The sequence below is a fragment of the Leucopleurus acutus genome (genome assembly GCF_964270905.1).
Source record: "Leucopleurus acutus genome assembly, chromosome: 12".
Taxonomy (NCBI): Eukaryota; Metazoa; Chordata; class Mammalia; order Artiodactyla; family Delphinidae; genus Leucopleurus; species Leucopleurus acutus.
In genome coordinates this window covers 81585479-81605964 of record NC_139154.1, presented here as the reverse complement: position 1 = coordinate 81605964, position 20486 = coordinate 81585479, and the positions used below count along the sequence as shown (strand labels likewise).

The following is a 20486-nucleotide window of genomic DNA, read 5'->3' as shown; positions in this document are numbered from 1 at the left end:
GTAAATCAGCGGTCCCCAACCTTTCTGGCACCAGGGACGGGTTTCATGGAAAACAGTATTTCCATGGACCAGATGGGGGGGTGGTGTGGGGATAGTTTTGGGATGATTCAAGAGCATTACCTTTATTGTGCACTTATTTCTATTATTTCTATTATTATTACATTGTAGTATATAATGAAATAATTATACAACTCACCATAATGCAGAATCAGTGGGAGCCCTGAACTTGTTTTCCTGCAACTAGATGGTCCCATCTGGGGGTGATGGGAGACAGTGACACACGAAGTGCGTTGCTATGTCCAGGCTACTCCGTAATCTCGTTTTGGTTGCTGTCACTGCAGAAAACCCTGCTTCACAAAGACAGGATGTTAGAAATGGAAGCAGGCTTTTCAGTGCTTTTGTGGTAATCAGGCTATTCCACCTTGACTTTAATCCAGAACGTATGGAGATTTGAAATTGTCTCAAACATACTTTTAAGGCCGCCATCATTTGCGATCTCAAGTAGTTGATCCTCTTCTAGCACGGACAAGGTCAGTTCACCTGGCTTATTCACAAATGGGTCAAGGATCCATTCCTGCCCAGTTCGAGGGTCTTGTGTGGTTGGGAAGTAATGCTCAAACTCTTTTGAAAGCTGAGATAGGTGATCATGCACCAGCTGGGACAAAGAAGTCCCTGGGCTCCGTCTCTTTCCAAATCTCTGCTAATGCTTGAAACATGTGAAAAATCCCAGTGTTCACTCGTTGCCCCTATAAATCCAGTTTGGCTTTGAATGCAGCCACATTATCTGCAGACTTGAATACAGTTGTCATTCTCCCCTGAAGTGACAGATTGAGTTTGTTGAGCAGGTTGAATATGCCACACAAGTAAGCAAGTTTTGTGACCCATTCTGTGTCACTAAAATGTGCTGCCAGTGGTGACTGTGTTTCTAAAAGAAATCTCTGGAGCGGCTCTCATAACTCAGAAACTCTGGCCAGTGATCTACCTTTAGAAACCGTCTCACTTCTGTGTATGAGAGAAGACGTGTGCTCTGCATCCATCTCCTCACAGAGCTGCATGAACAGACGTGGGTTAAGGGCATGTACTTTAATGTGGTTGATAATTTTAATCACATCCTGCAAAACGTTGTTAAGTTCAGGTGACATTTTCCGGCTAGCCAGCATTTCTCTATGGATGACACAGTGTGTAGACTCACATTCAGAAGTGACCTCTTTGACCCGAGTAGTGAAACCAGAAAGCCGTCCAGTCATGGCAGCTGCTCCGTCTGTGCATATACCGACACAAAATGACCAATTCAGTTTTCCTGATATGTAATCATTCAAAGACTTGAATAGTTCTGCCACTGTGGTATTGATTGGCAACAAAAGTGCACATAGCATATTCTCATGCACATCCTCCTGAAAAATATATTGCACGAAAACAAGCATTGTTGCCTTGTCAACATCGGTAGACTCATCAACCTGGATTGCGTACCACGGTGACTCATTACTCCTCTCTAACAATTGCGCCTTAATATGCTCTGCTATTTCCAATTCGTCTGTTATGGTGCTAGCCAAAAGAGGAACACGTGCCACCTTTTGAACTGCAGCCTCTCTTAAAAGTTCACAATAGATGTCCTTAGCAGCAGGCAGGATCAACTTCTTCACCAATAGTAAAGGGCTTCTTAGCTTTAGCAATGCGGTTAGCCACTAAGAATGATGCTCTCAGTGCAGACACATTTGATGAAATGGTGGCCTTCAATAATTGCTTCTGTTCTTCGTGTTCACGTTTTTCCTTTTGAAAAGCTCCAAAGGCTTGTCTTTTAATTCAGGGTGCTTGGTCTCCATGTGGCGAAGCAGTTTTGAAGGTTTCATGGCTTTGTTGGATAGCCGGTTGCCACATATTATACAAAGCAGGCTTGGAGAGTGTGAATCACCTGTTGCAATGAACCCATTAATTTAAGTAGGACTCTTGGTATTTTCTTTTAAATGCAGCTTTCTTTTTGTTGGTAGTCTTAGAGTCTTCTGCTGTCTTATCATTTGGTCTTTCCTCCTTTTCAAAGAAGCTCTCCAGCGACATTTGTTTTTTTACTCATTTTGGCTAAGGTTAGCTTGTGGGCTTACCAAAACTGACTGAGACAAGTGCTCAGTACGGGAAAGAGGCGCAGACAGAAGTGGTAAGTAAAATAATGGGCAGGCCATGTGCAGACTAAAATAAATGTCGGATTCTGATTTAAAGCCTGCCACCAGATGCAGCTGTACAATTGAAGTACATCAACTCACTTGCCACTATAAAGCCTGCCACCAGATGCAGCTTAATTATCACTTGCCACTCACTGATAGGGTTTTGATATGTGTCTGCAAGCAATTGATTTATTATGGTCTCTGCTAATGATAATCTGTATTTGCAGCCTCTCCCCAGCGCTAGCATCACTGCCTCATCTCCACCTCAGATCATCAGGCATTAGATTCTCATAAGGAGCGTGCTACCTAGATCCCTCACATGTGCAGTTCACGGTAGGGTTCACGCTCCTATGAGCATCTAATGCCACCGCTGATCTGACAGGAGGCGGAGCTCAGGTGGTAATGCGAGCGTTGGGGAGCTGCTGTAAATACAGGTGAAGCTGCGATCGCTCGCCTGCTGCTCACCTTCTGCTGTGTGGCCCGGATCCCTCACAGGCCTCGGACTGGTACCGGCTTGTGGCCTGGGGTTTGGGGACCCCTGAGGTAAAGGACATGAGTGAAGCTGTTGAAAGATAAGCTGAGGCATAGTAAAAGTTTTCAGAGTTTGAGTAAATCGATTCTGGTGGGGCAGTGCCAAACTGGAAGTGGTTAGGAACATCCTACTGATATGAGGCAGGGAAAAGACTGACAGTGAAAGTGCAGAAGCAAAGAAAGGAAATTATTTGATTGGCTATAGTTTAAAGCCTAATTGGCTGTTGTAATGGTTATCCTTAGTGTTTTGATTTTGTAACTTTGAGGCATTTGCAGGTTTAGGTTTTGGTTTGCTTACAGAGGTTGCAATGGAATTCGGGCCTCATCAGTTGAACAGCCTCCTTGTTTAATTTAACAAGTTACAGAGCTGGGAAAATGCAGCTTTAGTTTGACCTCAGAGTATAGTAATGAAGGGAGACTGTCGGAGATAATACTAGAATTTGCGAGTCAGATCTTGTCCCTCCTTATGGCTTCTCATCTTGTTTAGAGGAAAAGCCAAAGTCCCTATAATGGCCTACAAGCCACTTCACAATCTTCTCCCTCCCCCAATTCCCAGTGTTTTCTTCCTTGCTCCCTTTTATCTAGCCATGTTTGTCTCCCATTGTTCCTTCATCAGGCCAAGAGTGCTACCTTAGGATGTTTGCTTCCTCTGCCTGGAGCCTTCTTCTCCCAGGTGGCTGCATGGCTTACCCTTCACTTATTTTAGGTCAACTTTATCAGAGAGGCCTGTCCTGACTTCTATTACCTCCCCTTCCCATTCCTGTTACTTTGCTTTATTTTTCTTCATAGTACTTAGGAAGTACATATATAGGATCACTAACATCCTATGTATGTTTGTTTGTGAATTGTTACTTTGTCTTCAGCCATTAGCCTGTATGTTCTCTGAGGGTGAGGACTTACTGCTGTATCCCCAGCAGTGCCAGGACCAGTACCTGGCATGTAGCTCATACTCAAGCATATATTAGACAAAAAAGAAAAACAAGAGCAGGAAAGTGAGTGTGAGGGAGGGAAGGGGTTGGATATGGATCCTATATTGTTTTGCATACCAGGCAGGGGAATAAAAATTTAATTTATTCGTTAGTGGTAGCTATTAAAGGGTTTGAACAGGGGAATGATAGCAAAAACATTTAGTTTAGGGAGGTTAGTTTGGTAATGATGTGTAGGATGGATTTTTAAAAAGATTCACATCAACCCCTTTTCCCTCCCCAAGTCAGTACCATGTAACATAGCTGTATGTGCTTTAAAAAAAGAAAAAAAAATTTTTGAAATAGTTTGACTCTCAAGAAACTGCTCATATAATTGCCAAAATAGGCTAAAAGCAAATTCCCTTACTGTACCTCTTCCCCTTGTTTGCCCCAATGATAGGATCTTACATTACTGCAGTACATTGTCAAATCCTGGAACAAGACCTTGGTATAATACTGTTAACTCAGGTACTGGCCTTAGTTGGATTTCATCGGATTTTACATGCACTTGTGTATGTGTGTGTGTGTGCGTGCGCACATGCATAGTTCTGTGAAATTTTATCTTGTGTAGAAATGTGCTTTTTAATGTTTCTAAATCTAATTTTGAAGTTTTCGACAAAGTGTTAGAAACTATCTTTGATACCACTCTCCAGGTTCTTGGCCTCCCACATTTACATATGAATAAAGTGAATGGCCTGTTGTTTTATTTCTTTGTTCTTCTGCTGTGGTGTTTCTTTGTAGCCTTTCCTTTCTGCACCAGAAATGCTTTTTAAATTTTGCCTCTCCAGTATTGCAAATCGTATTACCTACCAGGTCTTTTTTTTTTTCATTTTAAAACTAGTGCATTACCTTCTTATTTCTTTCTATTGGTCATTTATCTACTTAACAACCCTTCATATCTTTTCTGACAGTAAAATATTTCTACAGGACTGTTAACAGGGTTCTAAAGTTTTTTTCCTTTGCCTACCCTGCCCAACTAATTAGAAATATATTTCTGGTAAGTAATTTACCAATAATTTCAGAATTGGGAGGGGTAGTGGGTTGGAAGGAGATTGACTAAATTGTTTAAGTCCTTTATTCATCCTTTTAAAAATCAAACTTTTAATGTCTTTAGATATTCTGCTAGCCATATTATTTTACTAAAAGCCCACTTCATTAGTTTTTATATGTCATGGGAAATATTTGTCTTTATGTTATTTACAGACTTCCTAAAACAAACTGTTTAAGTTAAAATTTTATAGTTTAATTTCTGCAGCTGTCCTAAATATGTGCTATATATATTTATATGTGTTCTATATGAGATATACACATACCTGCTTATATGTTGCTGATATTTAAGGTGATAGTTGATGGTATTCAATAGGATTCTAGATTAATATGCAGGGCTATGCGTGACAGCTGAAGAAAAACCAAGGTCTATATGAACATACTTGATACATTTCTTACAGGTTCTGAGTTCTGTACGCACGGAATGGGATCCACTGGATGTTCGCTTTGGCACCAAACAGCCTTATCAGGTGTTGACAGTGGAGTGCTCCATCAGTGTAGACAAAGAGCCCATGGCTGACAGTTGCATCTATGAATGTGTTCGGCACAAAATCCAGTGTGTATCAGTCACCAGAATACCACTAAGATCGAAGGCCATTAGCTGTTGCAGGAATGTTACTGAAGACAAACTGATTCTGGGCTGTGAAGATTCTTCAGTAATTCTTTATGAAACTCACCGTAGAGTGACTGTCTTAGCTCAGGCTGAAGTTCTGCCTTCATTAATAAGCTGCCACCCAAGTGGTGCCATTCTGCTAGTTGGCAGTAACCAAGGGGAGCTGCAAATTTTTGATATGGCTCTTTCTCCTATTAACATCCAGCTTTTGGCTGAAGACCGCTCACCTAGGGAGACTCTACAATTCAAAAAATTCTTTGATGTTTCTAGCAGTCTTGTTCAAATGCAGTGGATAGCTCCGCAGGTTGTTTCTAAGAAGCCTGAAAGTGGGGACATCTATGATCTCCTCTTCCTCAAGTTTGACAGAGGACCTTTGGGTGTACTTCTGTTTAAACTTGGTAAGTCAAGGAAGTTGGTGAGTAAATAAATTTTTTATGATGGTGACAATATAACTAAGACAATAAAACTATTCTTGGAATGTAGATTTTCTGTTTGTCATTCCATCAATGTGCTTGCCTTTCAAACATTTCATATAGTTTCCTTAAGAAAGCTTTGTGGATGATTTTCTAAATGTCAAGGTACATTATATATTGAAGAATTTTGAAATTGCATTAATTTTCCATTGTGATGAATAAAAAGACTGAATTAGCCACATTTGATGCTTTCCAAAATAAACTGTCTATTAAAAATTCCTTAAGAAATAGTACACATGAGAATATATTAAAAGTATGTCCATTACAAAATTCTGTAATACTTTTCTATTAAAATTATTTTAGATTATAAGTGTCCATTTCTTCCCAGATTGGAAATGTGTAAAGCAAGTGTTTTAAAAAAGAGAAAGGAAATATTTAGTTAGCATTTGCTAAAGATTTTAGATTAAAATATTCAAAAGTATTAATCAATATTTGGAAAAATGTGTATTAATGTATCCCATTTCAACCAGGAAGCTTTAAAGCGGAATTTTATTATTGTGATTTTTTTGCCTTTTGTAGTTTTGCATTATTGGCTATGTCCTGAAATACATGATATCCTTTAGGCAGTTTGTTGGGGTTTTTTTTTAGAGTTGGGTATTTATTTTTAATTTTTTGGCTGTACGTGGGCTTTCTCTAGTTGTGGAGAGCGGGGGGCTGCTCTTTGTTGCAGTGTGCAGGCTTCTCACTGCAGTGGCTTCTCTTATTGTGGAGCACGGGCTTGGTAGTTGTGGTTCTCAGGCTCTAGAGCGCAGACTCAGTAGTTGTGGCGCACAAGCTTAGTTGCTTCACGGCATGTGGATCTCCCTGGACCAGGGGTCGAACCCATGTCCCCTGCATTGGCAGGTGGATTCTTACCACTGCACCACCAGGGAAGTCCCTTTAGGCAGTTTTGTATAATTTAACATTCTTGAAAGAACCTCACTTAGGTTTTAAAAAACCGATTTTAATTAATGCACATCACCGCAACTTGAAAACATAGAAAAGTAAATACACTTAAAAACCCCTTATAAGATTTGGCTCTGTGCTAAAAGTTAAGTTTTTAAGACATTGTAGTGTTTGTTAAATAGCTGTCAGTTTACTTTGTTTTTTTATGGATCTACTTCCCTCTGAAATTGAACACATGAAATAAATCTAATGAAAATGACTTGACTAACTTGAAAGATATCAGGGATATAATGTGAGGGCTATGTTCTTTCCACATATTAAAAATGCACCTAAATCCATTCATAATGTCAGTATTGTCCAAGAAAAAATATGTTTGGAATCTCATTTATTATGAGATAATCCAGTTCTACTTTGCCCAACTACACATTTAACAGTGGTATGTCTCTATACTCAACACTTATTAAACTGGATGTTAGATGTTTTGCATATCTGTTAAAACTCCCTCCTCCCTCCTCTTTCTCTCTCTCTCAATAACCCAATTTACCTGTCAAACAGAAGGCTGTCTTCTGACATATACCTAGCCTTTCTTCAGCCCTGCCTTGTGGGCCTACTCACAACAGCTTTGCAAAAAGCACAGCTTTCTCTTCCTATCTCTAGCACATTTGCCTTCTTACTAAAGTAAACAGGCTCTCAGTGTAGGGATTTAGAGGGCTTCCTGCTAATTGCCAGCTTGTAAACTTAATTGGACTATCTCCCTGGGCACTGTTCCTAAATCAATTAGGCAATGAGTTGGCTGTCACCTCTTTTTCCCAAGTAGGTCTCTTGGAAGAGAATTATCCAATAGAAGTCAAGCATTCAAATGAAAAGGTGATAACTTCTGCAACTGACATTTATCATTTAAATTTTATTTTCAATATGACTGAAGTTTTATAGAATGGGGAAATTTTACAGGCTCTTTAAAGGATCTAAAGATGGAGTTTCCCAGGATTTTTGAAAATGTATTATAAGATTAATGTTTATTACAGATTATTTTTCCTAGGAAGAGTAGATTCCTTGAAACAGTAGATTCCAGCTAACAGATCTTTTTTTTTTTTTTAAAGAAAACCCTGTTTAAAGAACAGATTTTTCTTAGGATCTGCTACTATATACATCCAGAAATTTTAATATACTTCTTGAATTAACACAGTGCTGATTCTGGGCATCCATGTGGAATTTTCATGTATAATTCAAGTTACTGCATATATAAACAGGTAGTTGCCTGTGCAGTTTCCCCACTAGGGAGCATTTATGAGATATTTTTCATATGCTTGTTATGCAAGCCTTTGGAAATTTTGACATGAAAGGTGTAGCTTACAATGTAAGAAGCTGAGATAGATCATGGTTTAAAATAGAATGCTGTCATACGTAAACGTGTCAGTGGCTACTGCCAAGATGCTAAGATTTTTGGAATTTGACTCTTAGAATAGGTCAGTTAGTATCATGTTGAAAGAAAGCTCTGTTGCAAGGCTAGGGCTTCCATTCTAAATCCTTATAATTATCGCACAAATGCACTGTGGTTAAAAGGCCATCACCACTGTTGTAAGAATGAGAAAAACATGTCTTCCTCAGGAGTGAGCTAGAAGTGTCATCCTCCTATGTGGAAGCAATGTGTAAAAAGCATTTCTTTACCTGACAATCATCATTCATATTTCCATATACATATACTGGGATTAAGAGGAGTCCCTAATTACTGAGATATTAAAGCTCTTCCATTCTCATCAGTACCTTTTCCAGCCTTCACTGCTGTCTTTAAACTCACATGATCAGCTAGCTCCTTGCCCTCTCAACAGAGAATCTCACCGTTTACTTGGCACTTCATTCATTTTATCTGCTCCTCACCACCCACCCAATGACTTACCTACATGTACATAAATCTTTCCAGTTTCAATTCAGTGGAAAAGGAGCCTTCCTCTTGTCTAAGACTAGTTCCAGCACTGGTTCCACTCTGGATCCCATAACATTCCCTTTGATACCTTTACTCTGTCACCTTCCCCACTCTCCCCATGAATTTTGCTACATCATCAGGTACAGGCCCAAGCCACACCATGAAACAAAGAAACATACATACATCTCTTCTTTAAAATTATTTCCCCTGTTATTAATCAAATGTTCACCTTCCTTTCATAGTCAAACTCATTGAAATAGTAGTGAACACTGAATTTCTCTGCTTCTTCACCTCCCATTCACCCCTCACAGCACCGCCTTCTGGCTCTTTTCTTCAGTGTTCTCCTGGAACTGCTCTTGGAAAGGTCACTAGTGACGTCCTACTTGATACACATATTTCTCTTATGTTACTTGATGACTTTTCAGCATTTGATGGTTGCTGACCACTTTCACCATCATAGAACTCTCATCATACTTGCTTCTTTGACTCCAGATGCAACTTTTCGTCACTTTTTAATGCTCTTCTTCTGCCTCCTCATGAAAATATTGAGGTTCTCTAAGGTTCCATTTTTAGCTCTCCTCCCATTTTATACAGATTGTGAGTTTATTTTTGATTTTGGTATCCTATCTCTGACTTCAGCCCAGACCACTCCTCACTCCACATCCACATATTAACGTGGCTTGCTGTATACCTCCCCCTGAATGTACACAGGTATACAGATTTATTATGTGCAGATATGAATTCATAATCTTTTCCCCTGCTTCTCCTCCTATATTCTCCAATTTGAGGGATGGTACAGTTATTTAGACAGACAGAATCCCAAGTCAGAAGTTATCCTAGAATCCTCCCTCACCCCTGATGCATATCCAATCAGCTACCAAATCCCATCAGTTCTGCCTTTCTAAATACGTACTGTCAAAAACAATTCAGTCTATTCATCCTTGCTGTCATTACCTTAATCTAGATCTTTGCTGTTTTACCTTGATCAAGCAGTGGCCCTCTATCTGTAATCCTCTGTCTTCCAATCTTCCCAACCCACTGCTCAATTAATCCCCTGAACTGCCACCAGAGTGCAGATTTGATCATGGATTCTACAGCCTGAAATCCTTCAGTGGTTAATAAGCCTGTCTGCGTCTCTGGCTTCATCTCCCCAACTGTGCTTCCCTAGTAGCTCCCCAATCACAGCATGTGCTCTCACACTCCTTCTTTCCATAGTGGTGTTGAGTATTCCATCTACCTAGAGTGCTCCCACAGTGCTTCATAACACCTACAAAGTTAGGAAAAGGTTAAAAGTTCAAATGATGATATTAAACAAACAATTAAAGCTAACTTCTTCCCTCTCATAGGATTTTGAAAATCACAGGCAATGTGTGTGCATGTGTGTGTTTGTCACTCTATCTAAAAAACAAGTAGTCTGATTTTTCTCATAGAACTTTTGTAAGAAGTATGTGTTCTTTAAAAGAGTTATTTTTAATGAGTTATTTAAATTTTACTTTACCCAAGTGGTAATTGGTGGTAATTTATTGCTGGAAGGATATGTCAAATACTTTATTAGATGCCTAGTCATCTTAAAACTAGATCTTATATCATTTTAGATGGATTGCTGTTCCAGACAGCATTCTGCTTTCTAGAGTGATGATGGATTTTTAAAGCAAGTTTATTGAGGTATAATTTACATAAAATTAATTGTACCTGTTTTAAAAATGCATAGGTCAATGAGTTTTGGCAAATATGTATATCCTCATGATTACCACCACAATCAAGATGTAAAACATTTCCCTCACCCTCAAAATTCTCTCAGCCCCTTTGCAGTCAATCCCTGCCTCCCTTGAAGCTAAAGTGCATTGATCTGCTCTCTGTTATTACAGATTAGATCTGCTTTTTCTAGAATTTTATAGAAATATACTCAAAAAATAGGTCCTCTTTTGTGTCTTGCTACTTTCACTCAGTAAGTATGGAAGAGTCTGTGAGACTCTTCCATGTATATTTGTAAATTTTCACTTATATTACTGAGTAGTATTCTATTATATAGCTAAATCACAATTTGTATATCTTTTCACATGTGGATGGACATTTGGGTTGTTTCCAAATTTAAGCCAATATCATTGAAAATGCTTTGTACTTTCTTGTACTAGTCTTTGTGTCCACAAACTATGTACAAACTATGTACAAATGTATGTAAAATAGATGTATGACATCTATTTTAATTTCTCTTAGGAAAAACCTAGGAGTAGAATGGCTGGGCCATATGCTAAGTTTACGATTAACTTAAGAAGAAGCTATTTTGGAGTTCCAGTTACTCCACATCCTCACCAAAACTTGGCATTAATGGTCTTTTTAATTTTAGCCATTTTAGTAGGTGTATAGTGGTGTTAGTTGGCATTTCCCTGATGAGCCTTTGGAGCTGGTCATCTTTTATGTGTTTATTTGCCATGTATCTTCTCTGATAAAGTATATCTTCAAATCTTTTGCCCAAGTTTAATTGGATTATTTATTTATTATTGAGTTGTAAGAGTTTTTATATATTCTGAACAAAAGTCCTTTGTAGGATGCTAGTATTGTGAATATTTTCTTCCATCCTGTAATTTATCTTGTCATTTTATTAACAATTTTTTAGTAACAGAAGTTTTATTTTTGATGAAAGCCAGTTCTTGAATTTTTTAATTTTATGGCTTATGCTTTTTATGTGCTATCAAAGAAGTTTTTGTCGAACCCTTTTTTCTTCTAGAAATTTTATGGTTTTAGCTTTTACAATTAGGTTTATTGTCTGATACAAGTAATTTTTTCTGTATGGTGTGAGGTATGAGTTGAAATTAATTTTTTAATATGAATATTCAGTTGTTCCAGCAGCAACTGTTGGAAAGACTATCCTTCCTCCATTGAATTCCCTTGATTATATGTGTGTGTTTATCTATGAAAAGACTCTGGGGCTCCCCTGGTGGCACAGTAGTTCAGAGTCCGCCTGCCGATGCAGGGGACGCGGGTTCGTGCCCCGGTGCGGGAGGATCCCATATGCCGCGGAGCGGCTGGGCCCGTAAGCCATGGCCGCTGAGCCTGCGCATCCGGAGCCTGTGCTCCGCGGCGGGAGAGGCCGCAGCGGTGAGAGGCCCACGTACCGCAAAAAAAAAAAAAAAAAGACTGTTCTCGTCCACTGATCTCTATGTATATACTTTAGCGAGTACTACACTGTCATAATTTCTGTGGCTTTACAGTAAGTCTTGAAGCCAGGACTATTAGTCCTCCAACTTTGTTCTTTATTTATTTTTTTTTGATGTGGACCATTTTTAAAGTCTTTATTGCATTTGTTACAACATTGCTTCTGTTTTATGTTTTGGTTTTTTGGCCGCGAGGCATGTGGGATCTTAGCTCCCCTACCAGGGATTGAACCCGTACCCCCTGCACTGGAAGGCGAAGTCTCAACCACTGGACCACCAGGGAAGTCTCTGTTCTTCTTTTCAAAATTGTTTTGGCTACTCTAGATGTTTTGAATTTCTGTGTAAGTTTTAAAACTGACTTGTCAATTTCTACAAAAACACCTGGTGAGATTTTGATTGAGATTACATTGAATCTATAGATCACTATGGGATGGAATGGCAATTTAACAATATTGAGTCTCCCAATTTATGAACACATCTCTGTTTATTCAGGTCTTCTTTAATTTCTCTCAGCAGTGTTTTATAGTTTAAAGTGTAAAGATCTTGTACATAATTTCTTCATGTTTTTGGATGCTATCGTAATTAGTATTTTTAATTACAACTTTTAGTTGTTCATTGGGGTTATATAAAAATAAAATTTTAAAATATTGACCATGTATCCTGCAACCCTGGTAAACTCATTTCTTAGTTGTAACTTTTTATTGTAGATTACTTAGGATTTTCTACGTAGATGACTATGACAACTTCAGTTAAAAACAAATGTTATATATTCTTATCCAACGTGTATGCCTTTTATTTTGTTTTCTTCCCTATTTTACTAGCTAGGACAGTACAATATTAAATAGAAGTGGCAAGGGAAGATATCCTTGCTTTGTTTCCAATCTTAGGTGGATAGCATTTAATCTTTCACTGTATGTATGATGTTATTGAGGTTGAGGAAATCCCCTTCCATTCCTAGTCTGCTGATATATATTAGCATGAGTGGATGTTCAATTTTATCAAGTGCTTTTCTGCATGTATTGAAATAATTATATGTTTTTTCTGGTCATATAGTGAATTATGTTGCCCAGTTTTCAGATGTTTCAGCAACCTTGCATTTGTGGGATAAATCTCTCTTGTTCATGATGTATTACCTTTTCAATATGTTGCTGGATTTGCTAATATTTTTTAAGGATTTTTGTATCTGTTTATGGGAGATAGTGGTTTGCAATTTTCTTTTTCTTTTCCTGTAATGTTTTGTCATTTTTGGTATCAGTGTAATGCTGATATCTTTAAATGAATTAGGAAATATTCCCTCCTCTTATATTTTGAGTTGTGTAGAGGTGATACTATTTCTTCTCTTATTGTTTGAGAGAATTCACCAGTGAAGGCATCTGGTTTTGTGTGTGTGTGTATGTGTAAAGGTTTTTAAACTGCAAATTCAAATTTAAATAATATAGGATCATTCAGGTTGTCTGTTCATTTCTTTTTGAATGAGCTTTGATAATTTGTATCTTTCAAGGAATCTGTTTCATTTAAGCTACATTTATTTCTGTAAAGTTAGCATATTATTCACTTATTTTTTAATGTCTGTAGTGCTATAATGATTATTCTTGATATTGATAAATGTATCTTCTCTTTTTTTTCTCAATTTGGCAGAAGTTGGTCAATTTTTTTTTTTTTTTTTTTGCGGTACGCGGGCCTCTCACAGTTGTGGCCTCTCCCGTTGCGGAGCACAGGCTCTGGATGCGCAGGCTCAGCGGCCATGGCTCACGGGCCCAGTCGCTCCACGGCATGTGGGATCTTCCCAGACCGGGGCACGAACCTGTGTCCCCTACATCGGCAGGCGGACTCTCAACCACTGCGCCACCAGGGAAGCCCCAGAAGTTGGTCAATTTTACAAATTGTTTCAAAGAACCAGCTTTTGTGTTCATTGACTTTCTCTATTATTTATTTTCATATTTTCATTATCTCCTATTTTATTTTAGGTCTAATTTGCTCTTCTTTCTCTAGGTTCTTAATGTAGAAGCTTGGATTGTTGATTTCAGACCCTTTTTCTTTTGTAAGTGAATATTTAATGCTGGTAATTTCCCTCTAAGTAATACTATAACCACAGCTACATCTCACAAATTTTGGTGTTATATTTTTATTTTTATTCATTTCAAAATATTTTCTAATCCGTGTTTTCTTCTTTGACCCATAGGTTATTTAGAACAGTGTTGATTAATTTCTAAATATTTAAAGATTTTCCAGATATATTTCTTTTTTTCCCACTTCCTAGTTATTTTACTACATTTTGCTATTATCTATACCCTTGAGGTTATTTACACTTATTTTATCTGTTTGGTAGAAATATTACATAACAGTGTGCAGTGGTGCATCACTTGTTCCATGACATCACATTAGTGCTTGAAATCAGCCATGGTGGGAGTATTTACATCACTGAGATTTACCAGCACACTGAGGATATAAGGGGAATATTTTCTCCCTTGAAAATCTTGGTGTATAAATCTTTAGACACTAAAAGTCATCCAGATATCTTTCTGTTTTGATATCTAATTTAGTTCTATTGTGGTCTGGGAACCTATTCTGTATACTTTCAAAGCATTTAAATTTATTGAGGCTTGTTTTATCTCCCAGAATATGCTCCATCTTGGTTGGTGTTATATGTGCACTTGGAAAGAATGTGTATTCTGCTGTTGTTGGGTGAAGCGTTGTATAGATGTCAATTAGGTCAAATTTACTGATGTTTTTCAAGTGTTTTCTATATTTACAAATTTTGTTTATAGGTTTATTCAACTAATCAGAGAGAAATGCTAAAATCTCCAATGATAATTGTAGATTTGACTTTCTCTCCTTTTAGTTTGATAGTTTTTGCTTTATTGTTTTAGAGCTCTGTTATTAAGAATGTTTTTTCTTCATGAATTTTCAATGCTTTGTTATAAAATTATAGAATTCTAGGCTAATTCATTTTTATCTCTCAGCATTTTTTAAAGCCCTACTGTTGTCTCTAGCTTGCATAATTTCAGAAGCAAAGTTTGCAATTTTTTATCTTTGTTTCCCTGTTTTTATTTTATATACTTCACAGATTCCGAATAATTTCACATATGTTTTCTCATTTAGCTTTATGATTATTTGTACTGAGAAGTTTTTGTAGTTTCACTCAAATCAGTAAACATTTGTGGAAGGAAAAAGATTTTACAGATAGCTACTTTTTAAAGATTAAAAAAAAACCCAAACTCCTTAAAAGCACTAATACTTATTGTCACTTAATTACACAGAAATTGTTAGTTTCAAATGAGATCAGCCATATTTAAAAGAAAAGATAAAACTAGAACAGAGTCCACCCCCCTTTGTTTTGTGCTCTTGCTTCTCTAAGCTTAGAAGTGGATTTTCTTTCATTTTAAAAGGGTAGGCAAATGTGTTTATGTTGTTCTAAGATATTTTATAGTAGATCTTAGTTGTGAAAGTGGATCAATAACAAGATTAATCCTGATAATTTCTTACTAATAATTACTAATAATAGAAGAGAATAATCTCAGTGCCAATTTAAAATAAATTGGTATGTGGTATCTATGAAGAAGCTATCAATTTAGAGCACCCATTAATAAAAACAGTCCTAAAAATGTTTATATAGTCACATTATATTTGTCATGGATATTTGTACTTTTTGACCCCCAAGTACATAGGGCTGAAGACCAGGTGCAACTTAGAACTAATTAAGCTGGTCAATAAGAATTGTGTTACATCAAAATTATCTCTAAATATATACAACGGAGGCCTAAATGACAGATGGGAAAAATTAAATTAGCTATTGTGATTTACCTAAAAGTTCTCAGGTTTTTTCATTTTTAGTCTGAACAGTTTGATTATAAATTAGTTAATATGTGCTGAATGGTAAGCCTAAACTAGATGGAGTTGGTAGGTGGTATTTAAAGATTTAACCACAGTGCCATATTACTCTTGGCCCCCCCAAATCCCATATTTCTAGCACTTTATGTAAGAAATGATCACTGGTTTTTTCCTTTGTAGAAAATTTAAATCTGTTTTTGTTATTCTACTTTTTATTTCATTTATTTTATTTATTTTTTTGTGGTACACGGGCCTCTCATGTTGTGGCCTCTCCTGTTGCGGAGCACAGGCTCCGGACGCGCAGGCTCAGCGGCCATAGCCCACGGGCCCAGCCGCTCCGCGGCATGTGGGATCTTCCCGGATCAGGGCATGAACCTGTGTCCCCTGAATCGGCAGGCGGACTCTCAACCACTGCGCCACCAGGGAAGCCGTCTACTTTTTATTTATTTATCTATTTGGCTGCACCGGGTCTTAGCTGCCGCTTGTGGGATCTTCATTGCGGTATGCAGGATCTTTAGTTGTGGCATGTGGGATCTTTAGTTGTTGCACACGGGGTCCCTAGTTGTGGCATGCGGGATCTTTAGTTGCGGCATGTGGGATCTAGTTCCCTGACCAGGGATTGAACCTGGCCCCCCTGCATTGGGAGCATGGAGTCATAGCCACTGGACCACCAGGGAAGTCCTACTTCTTATTTTTAAAAGATTCACTTGATTTTATATTTTTCTGTGACAGGTATCTTCACACAAGGACAGCTGGGCCTGGTAGACATCATCTTCCAGTACATTCACTGTGATGAGATCTGTGAGGCAATAAACATCCTGAATAGTATGAACTGGGACACTCTGGGCTACCAGTGCTTTATCAGCATGACTGCCATCGTAAACCATCTTCTCAGACAAAAGCTCACTCCAGAGAGAGAAGGTCAGACTTAAAATATATATCATAAATGGGTTTTGTATATACATGAAGTACATTTTATTGTCAGTAGTTTTTTGAGGATGTTTTGAAGTCATGTTACTGGAGATTAGAAGACAAAAATGTTGATGCCCTATTAAACTGACAAAATGAGGTATCAAATAATTACTTCCATATGGTACTTACTGTATAGTACTGGTCAACGTAATAACTTTTCTGTATATACCTATGTTGGAACTCACAATGAAGTCACTGTATATTTCAGACTAAGTTCATGTGTAGAATATGCTCAGATTTCAAACTTTGATGAGAAATTTCATGTACTCTGTAGGGTTTGGAAGACAAAGGGCCCTAAACAAAGTCCTTATTTCTCCTTTACTTTAGACATCAGTATTTTTCTTTCACATCCCGAGTTCTTTGTCCAGACAGTAGACCTTACCACTGATTGTGTGTGTGTGTGTGTGTGTGTGTGTGTGTGTGTGTGTGTGTGTGTGTGTGTGTGTGTGTGTGTGTGTGTGAGTGAGAGAATTGCAGCCCAGGCTGTTCCTTCTTGTTTTCATTCTAACTTAGAGTTCTGATACCCCTCTCCCTTTTGCATGCTTGGATTTCCCAACCTTCTCCTAATAAGTTATTTTGCCCATAGGGTCTCAGATGTTTATTGTCAAAGAGAGACAAGGCACTGTTAACAAAAAAGAAAAAAAATATATGCCACATACAATAATGAAATCAATTTTTATATTTGCCAGTTATCCAGTGTATGTTATTTTTATTATGAGTAATTTATTTACTTAATGTAAAATGCATCTGAACATTCTTGCATTCATATCTTTATTTCAAATGTTTGTAATAAGCATTGATATTAACAGTGGGAAATAATGGCCAATGAGAAACTTTCTGTATGTGATTTACAAGGTAAGGAAAACAGGGAATATGTCAAAAGGCCTTTACTGGAGAGCTTTGCTTCCCCACTATTTTCTTTCCATGTTTATAGATTTTCTTATTCCATTTTATTACGTTTCCAAAGTAAACAAATTGTTTAGATAGTATTCTGTACATAACCTTCATTTTACTAATTTTAGAGAAGAATAATCAGCAAGAACATGTTCTTTCAAGAAGTCTGCATCATGAGACTTGGCCCCAACTCATAGGAGGCCCACAATAAATATTTATTTAATGTTAATTGAATGTGCTTTTTGGAGGTAGTCCAACACATCTACGGAGATTCCAGTACTTCTGCAATGAGAAAATGCATAGCACAGTGCTTGGCCCACAGTAGGTACTCAATGAATATTAGTTAAAAATAAAAAGAAGATTATAACTTCAAAATTTTAGGGTTCTAGGATTACTGTAATATTTCTACCTGCAGAGTTATCTCAAGTAATTATTTATTAGTATTGGTACACTCTTCAGGTTGGGTAGATAGCAGAGGGAAAAAAAAGTAGCAGGGTCCCTAAAGGAAGTCTGGTACACATAATCCATGCAAGATACTCTAAATTTACAGTTGAAGAAATATGAAGAAGATAAAATATTGACTCTTAGGAGACTGAGAAATTGCTAGCACCTTAGTGAATTTGTGTTGTAAGATCCCTGTGTAGTAAGAAAGATTATTAGGGAATTCACAAATGGGTGTTATCAGATTCCCCCCTTAATAAAGGATATTATCAAGGAACCATATTGGGTGGATAGGGAAATTAAAAACTTGTATGATATGCTAGGCTATTAAAATAAAATGCTTGCATGATGCTGGGTTATCAGAATATGTACATTTTAAGAAGGTATATGCATTTTCCCCCAAGTAACTGCAAAACACATTTCTAAAACATTTACAATTCTTCTCTATTGAGATTTATTCTATCTGAATCTAACAAATTTGACATGGTAATTTGTTTTCCTCTTATTAGTGGAACCCAGTGAGCTCTTTTATTTGTAGCTGTGCTGTGGTTGTCTTTGAGATCTTCATTTCTGCCTTAAACATCAAGCTGGGCTATCTAATGAATCTATAACTGTGCTGAGACCTACGAGTATTCCATGTAGGCTCAAACATTTCAGATGTACGGAACATGCTGTCAAGAAAACAAGCAATGGCAAGAGAATCTGGCTTGCTTTCACAATGGCATTGCTGTATTCAGTTTTAATCTAAATTGACTGCTGCTTTGAAAGAAAATACCACTAAAGTTCATCTTACTTTACTGTCTAGATTTGAGATTAAAAAAAGAAATAGCTAACAGCTTAGCCAAGTCCATAGCAATTACTCTGATGAGGTATGCAATACTTTCAAACCCAGATATGCTTAAAATTAGAGTTTTGCTAAATAAGGAATTGTTCATTCAACCTAGTGCTAGTAGCATAAAAATCAGTGGAGTCTTACTGTGAACTGTATTCTCATACAACTCTCACCATTATGGTAATTATATATTTTCCAGGTATTTCTTGGAGGAAACACAACCCCATTGGCATGTCTTGGTAAAAGTGTAAATTAGGCAAAATGTGTTGTTTTCTCCCAATCACTAGCCCTTTGGCTTATCAAAACCTGCTCTCCAGTCCTTCCTTCCTAGGAGGGTGTCAGTTGACCAAAGCAGATTAACATACCTCCCAGGGGTGTGTTAACTTTCACACTTGGACAAAACCAACAATCTTGTTGTTCAGGACAGGATTTAAGGAAGGTATAGGGAATTTCAGTCTTTCTCTAAAGTTGTAATAGAGAGATATTATTACTCCAATCAGGATATTTTTATTTGTATTATTTTTTTAAACATTTCTAATACTGATTTCAATGCCTAATGCAGAAAGGCTAGTTTGTTCCTTCCAGCTAAAGAGTAAATGTTGAGCACACTGTGAGTTGATTTTACTGGAAATACTAGTTCAAACTGTGTTACTCTGATGAGTCACTGTTTTAATTACCCATTTGTGGTGAGAGGTTGATTCATTATGGATTTCTTCAGTTTTGACAGCTTTTTGTTGCTCAGAGTCATTGTCAGCTTTGCTTCAAGTGAAAGTTTATACACAGGTTTGTTTTTGTATCAGCTGTCATATTTTAATTTCATCTTTCCTGCAACAAGCTCACATTTCATCCAAGTTTGCAAAACCTGACTGACTGCAAACATGAGTATTCTGTTGTAATTGAAGGAGTTTCACTTGTTTTAGTGCTGCTATGTTTGAATTCCACAGCACAGCTTGAGGCAAGCCTTGGAACCTTCTATGCTCCAACAAGACCACTCCTGGATACAACTATATTGGAATACAGAGACCAAATCAGCAAATATGCAAGGAGATTCTTCCACCACTTACTCAGGTGAATGATATCTTTGGATTAATTAGTGTCAGACTAATTACCTATTCAAGGAGCCATCTTCTTTAATTAGAATATTCCATAATATGGCTATATCTTTTTTAATAGTCTGTCCCCTAAGAGAAAAACAAATTGGCTCTTGATATTCTTTATTTAATTCGTTCTTGTTTTCCTATTAAGGACTATATTGGAATATTGTTGAGGGCTTTTACATCATTACTACACTTTAATATAATTGCCCCTTTAATACAAAAGCAAAAAATACCAGCTATGTAAAGTGAATTTAAAAATATTAATTGTACTCTTAACAATAGAGAAATGTTTATTTTAATTGCAGCTAAAATGAATGTGCTATAAAGTTCTAAGACAGTCACAGGTCTGCTTTACTTTCAGAATTACTGTAGAGAGATTTGCTCATTGTCTTCCTATACAAGGTGGCAAGTTGCTAGGTTCACTGTGCCTCATTTTCTCTGCTTTAATTTCCTTTAATTCTTTTAATCTTATGGATTATGTGAAAAATTAGATAATGTCAAGAAGTTACTCTGAGACAGATACTGCAGAAGTTGAAGGACAAGTACATATAGCATTTCTCTCTATATAAAGTTCAAAAAATGGATGGAAGATGAATGGATGGATAGAGATGGATGGATGGATGGATAGATGGATAGATAACTAGCTAGTTAGTTACTTTAGGGATAC

General features: G+C 37.2%; 1 protein-coding gene across 1 annotated transcript in view; it reads left to right on the top strand.

Moving 5' to 3' along the window:
* WDPCP (WD repeat containing planar cell polarity effector) overlaps nucleotides 1–20486 on the top strand; it is a 276624-nt gene that overhangs the window by 149436 nt on the left and 106702 nt on the right. Inside the window, exons 10-12 of the mRNA XM_082852381.1 lie at nucleotides 5104–5713; nucleotides 16316–16504; nucleotides 19667–19790. Of these exons, the coding sequence (XP_082708507.1) occupies nucleotides 5104–5713; nucleotides 16316–16504; nucleotides 19667–19790 (923 nt within the window). The remainder of the gene's footprint in view (nucleotides 1–5103; nucleotides 5714–16315; nucleotides 16505–19666; nucleotides 19791–20486) is intronic.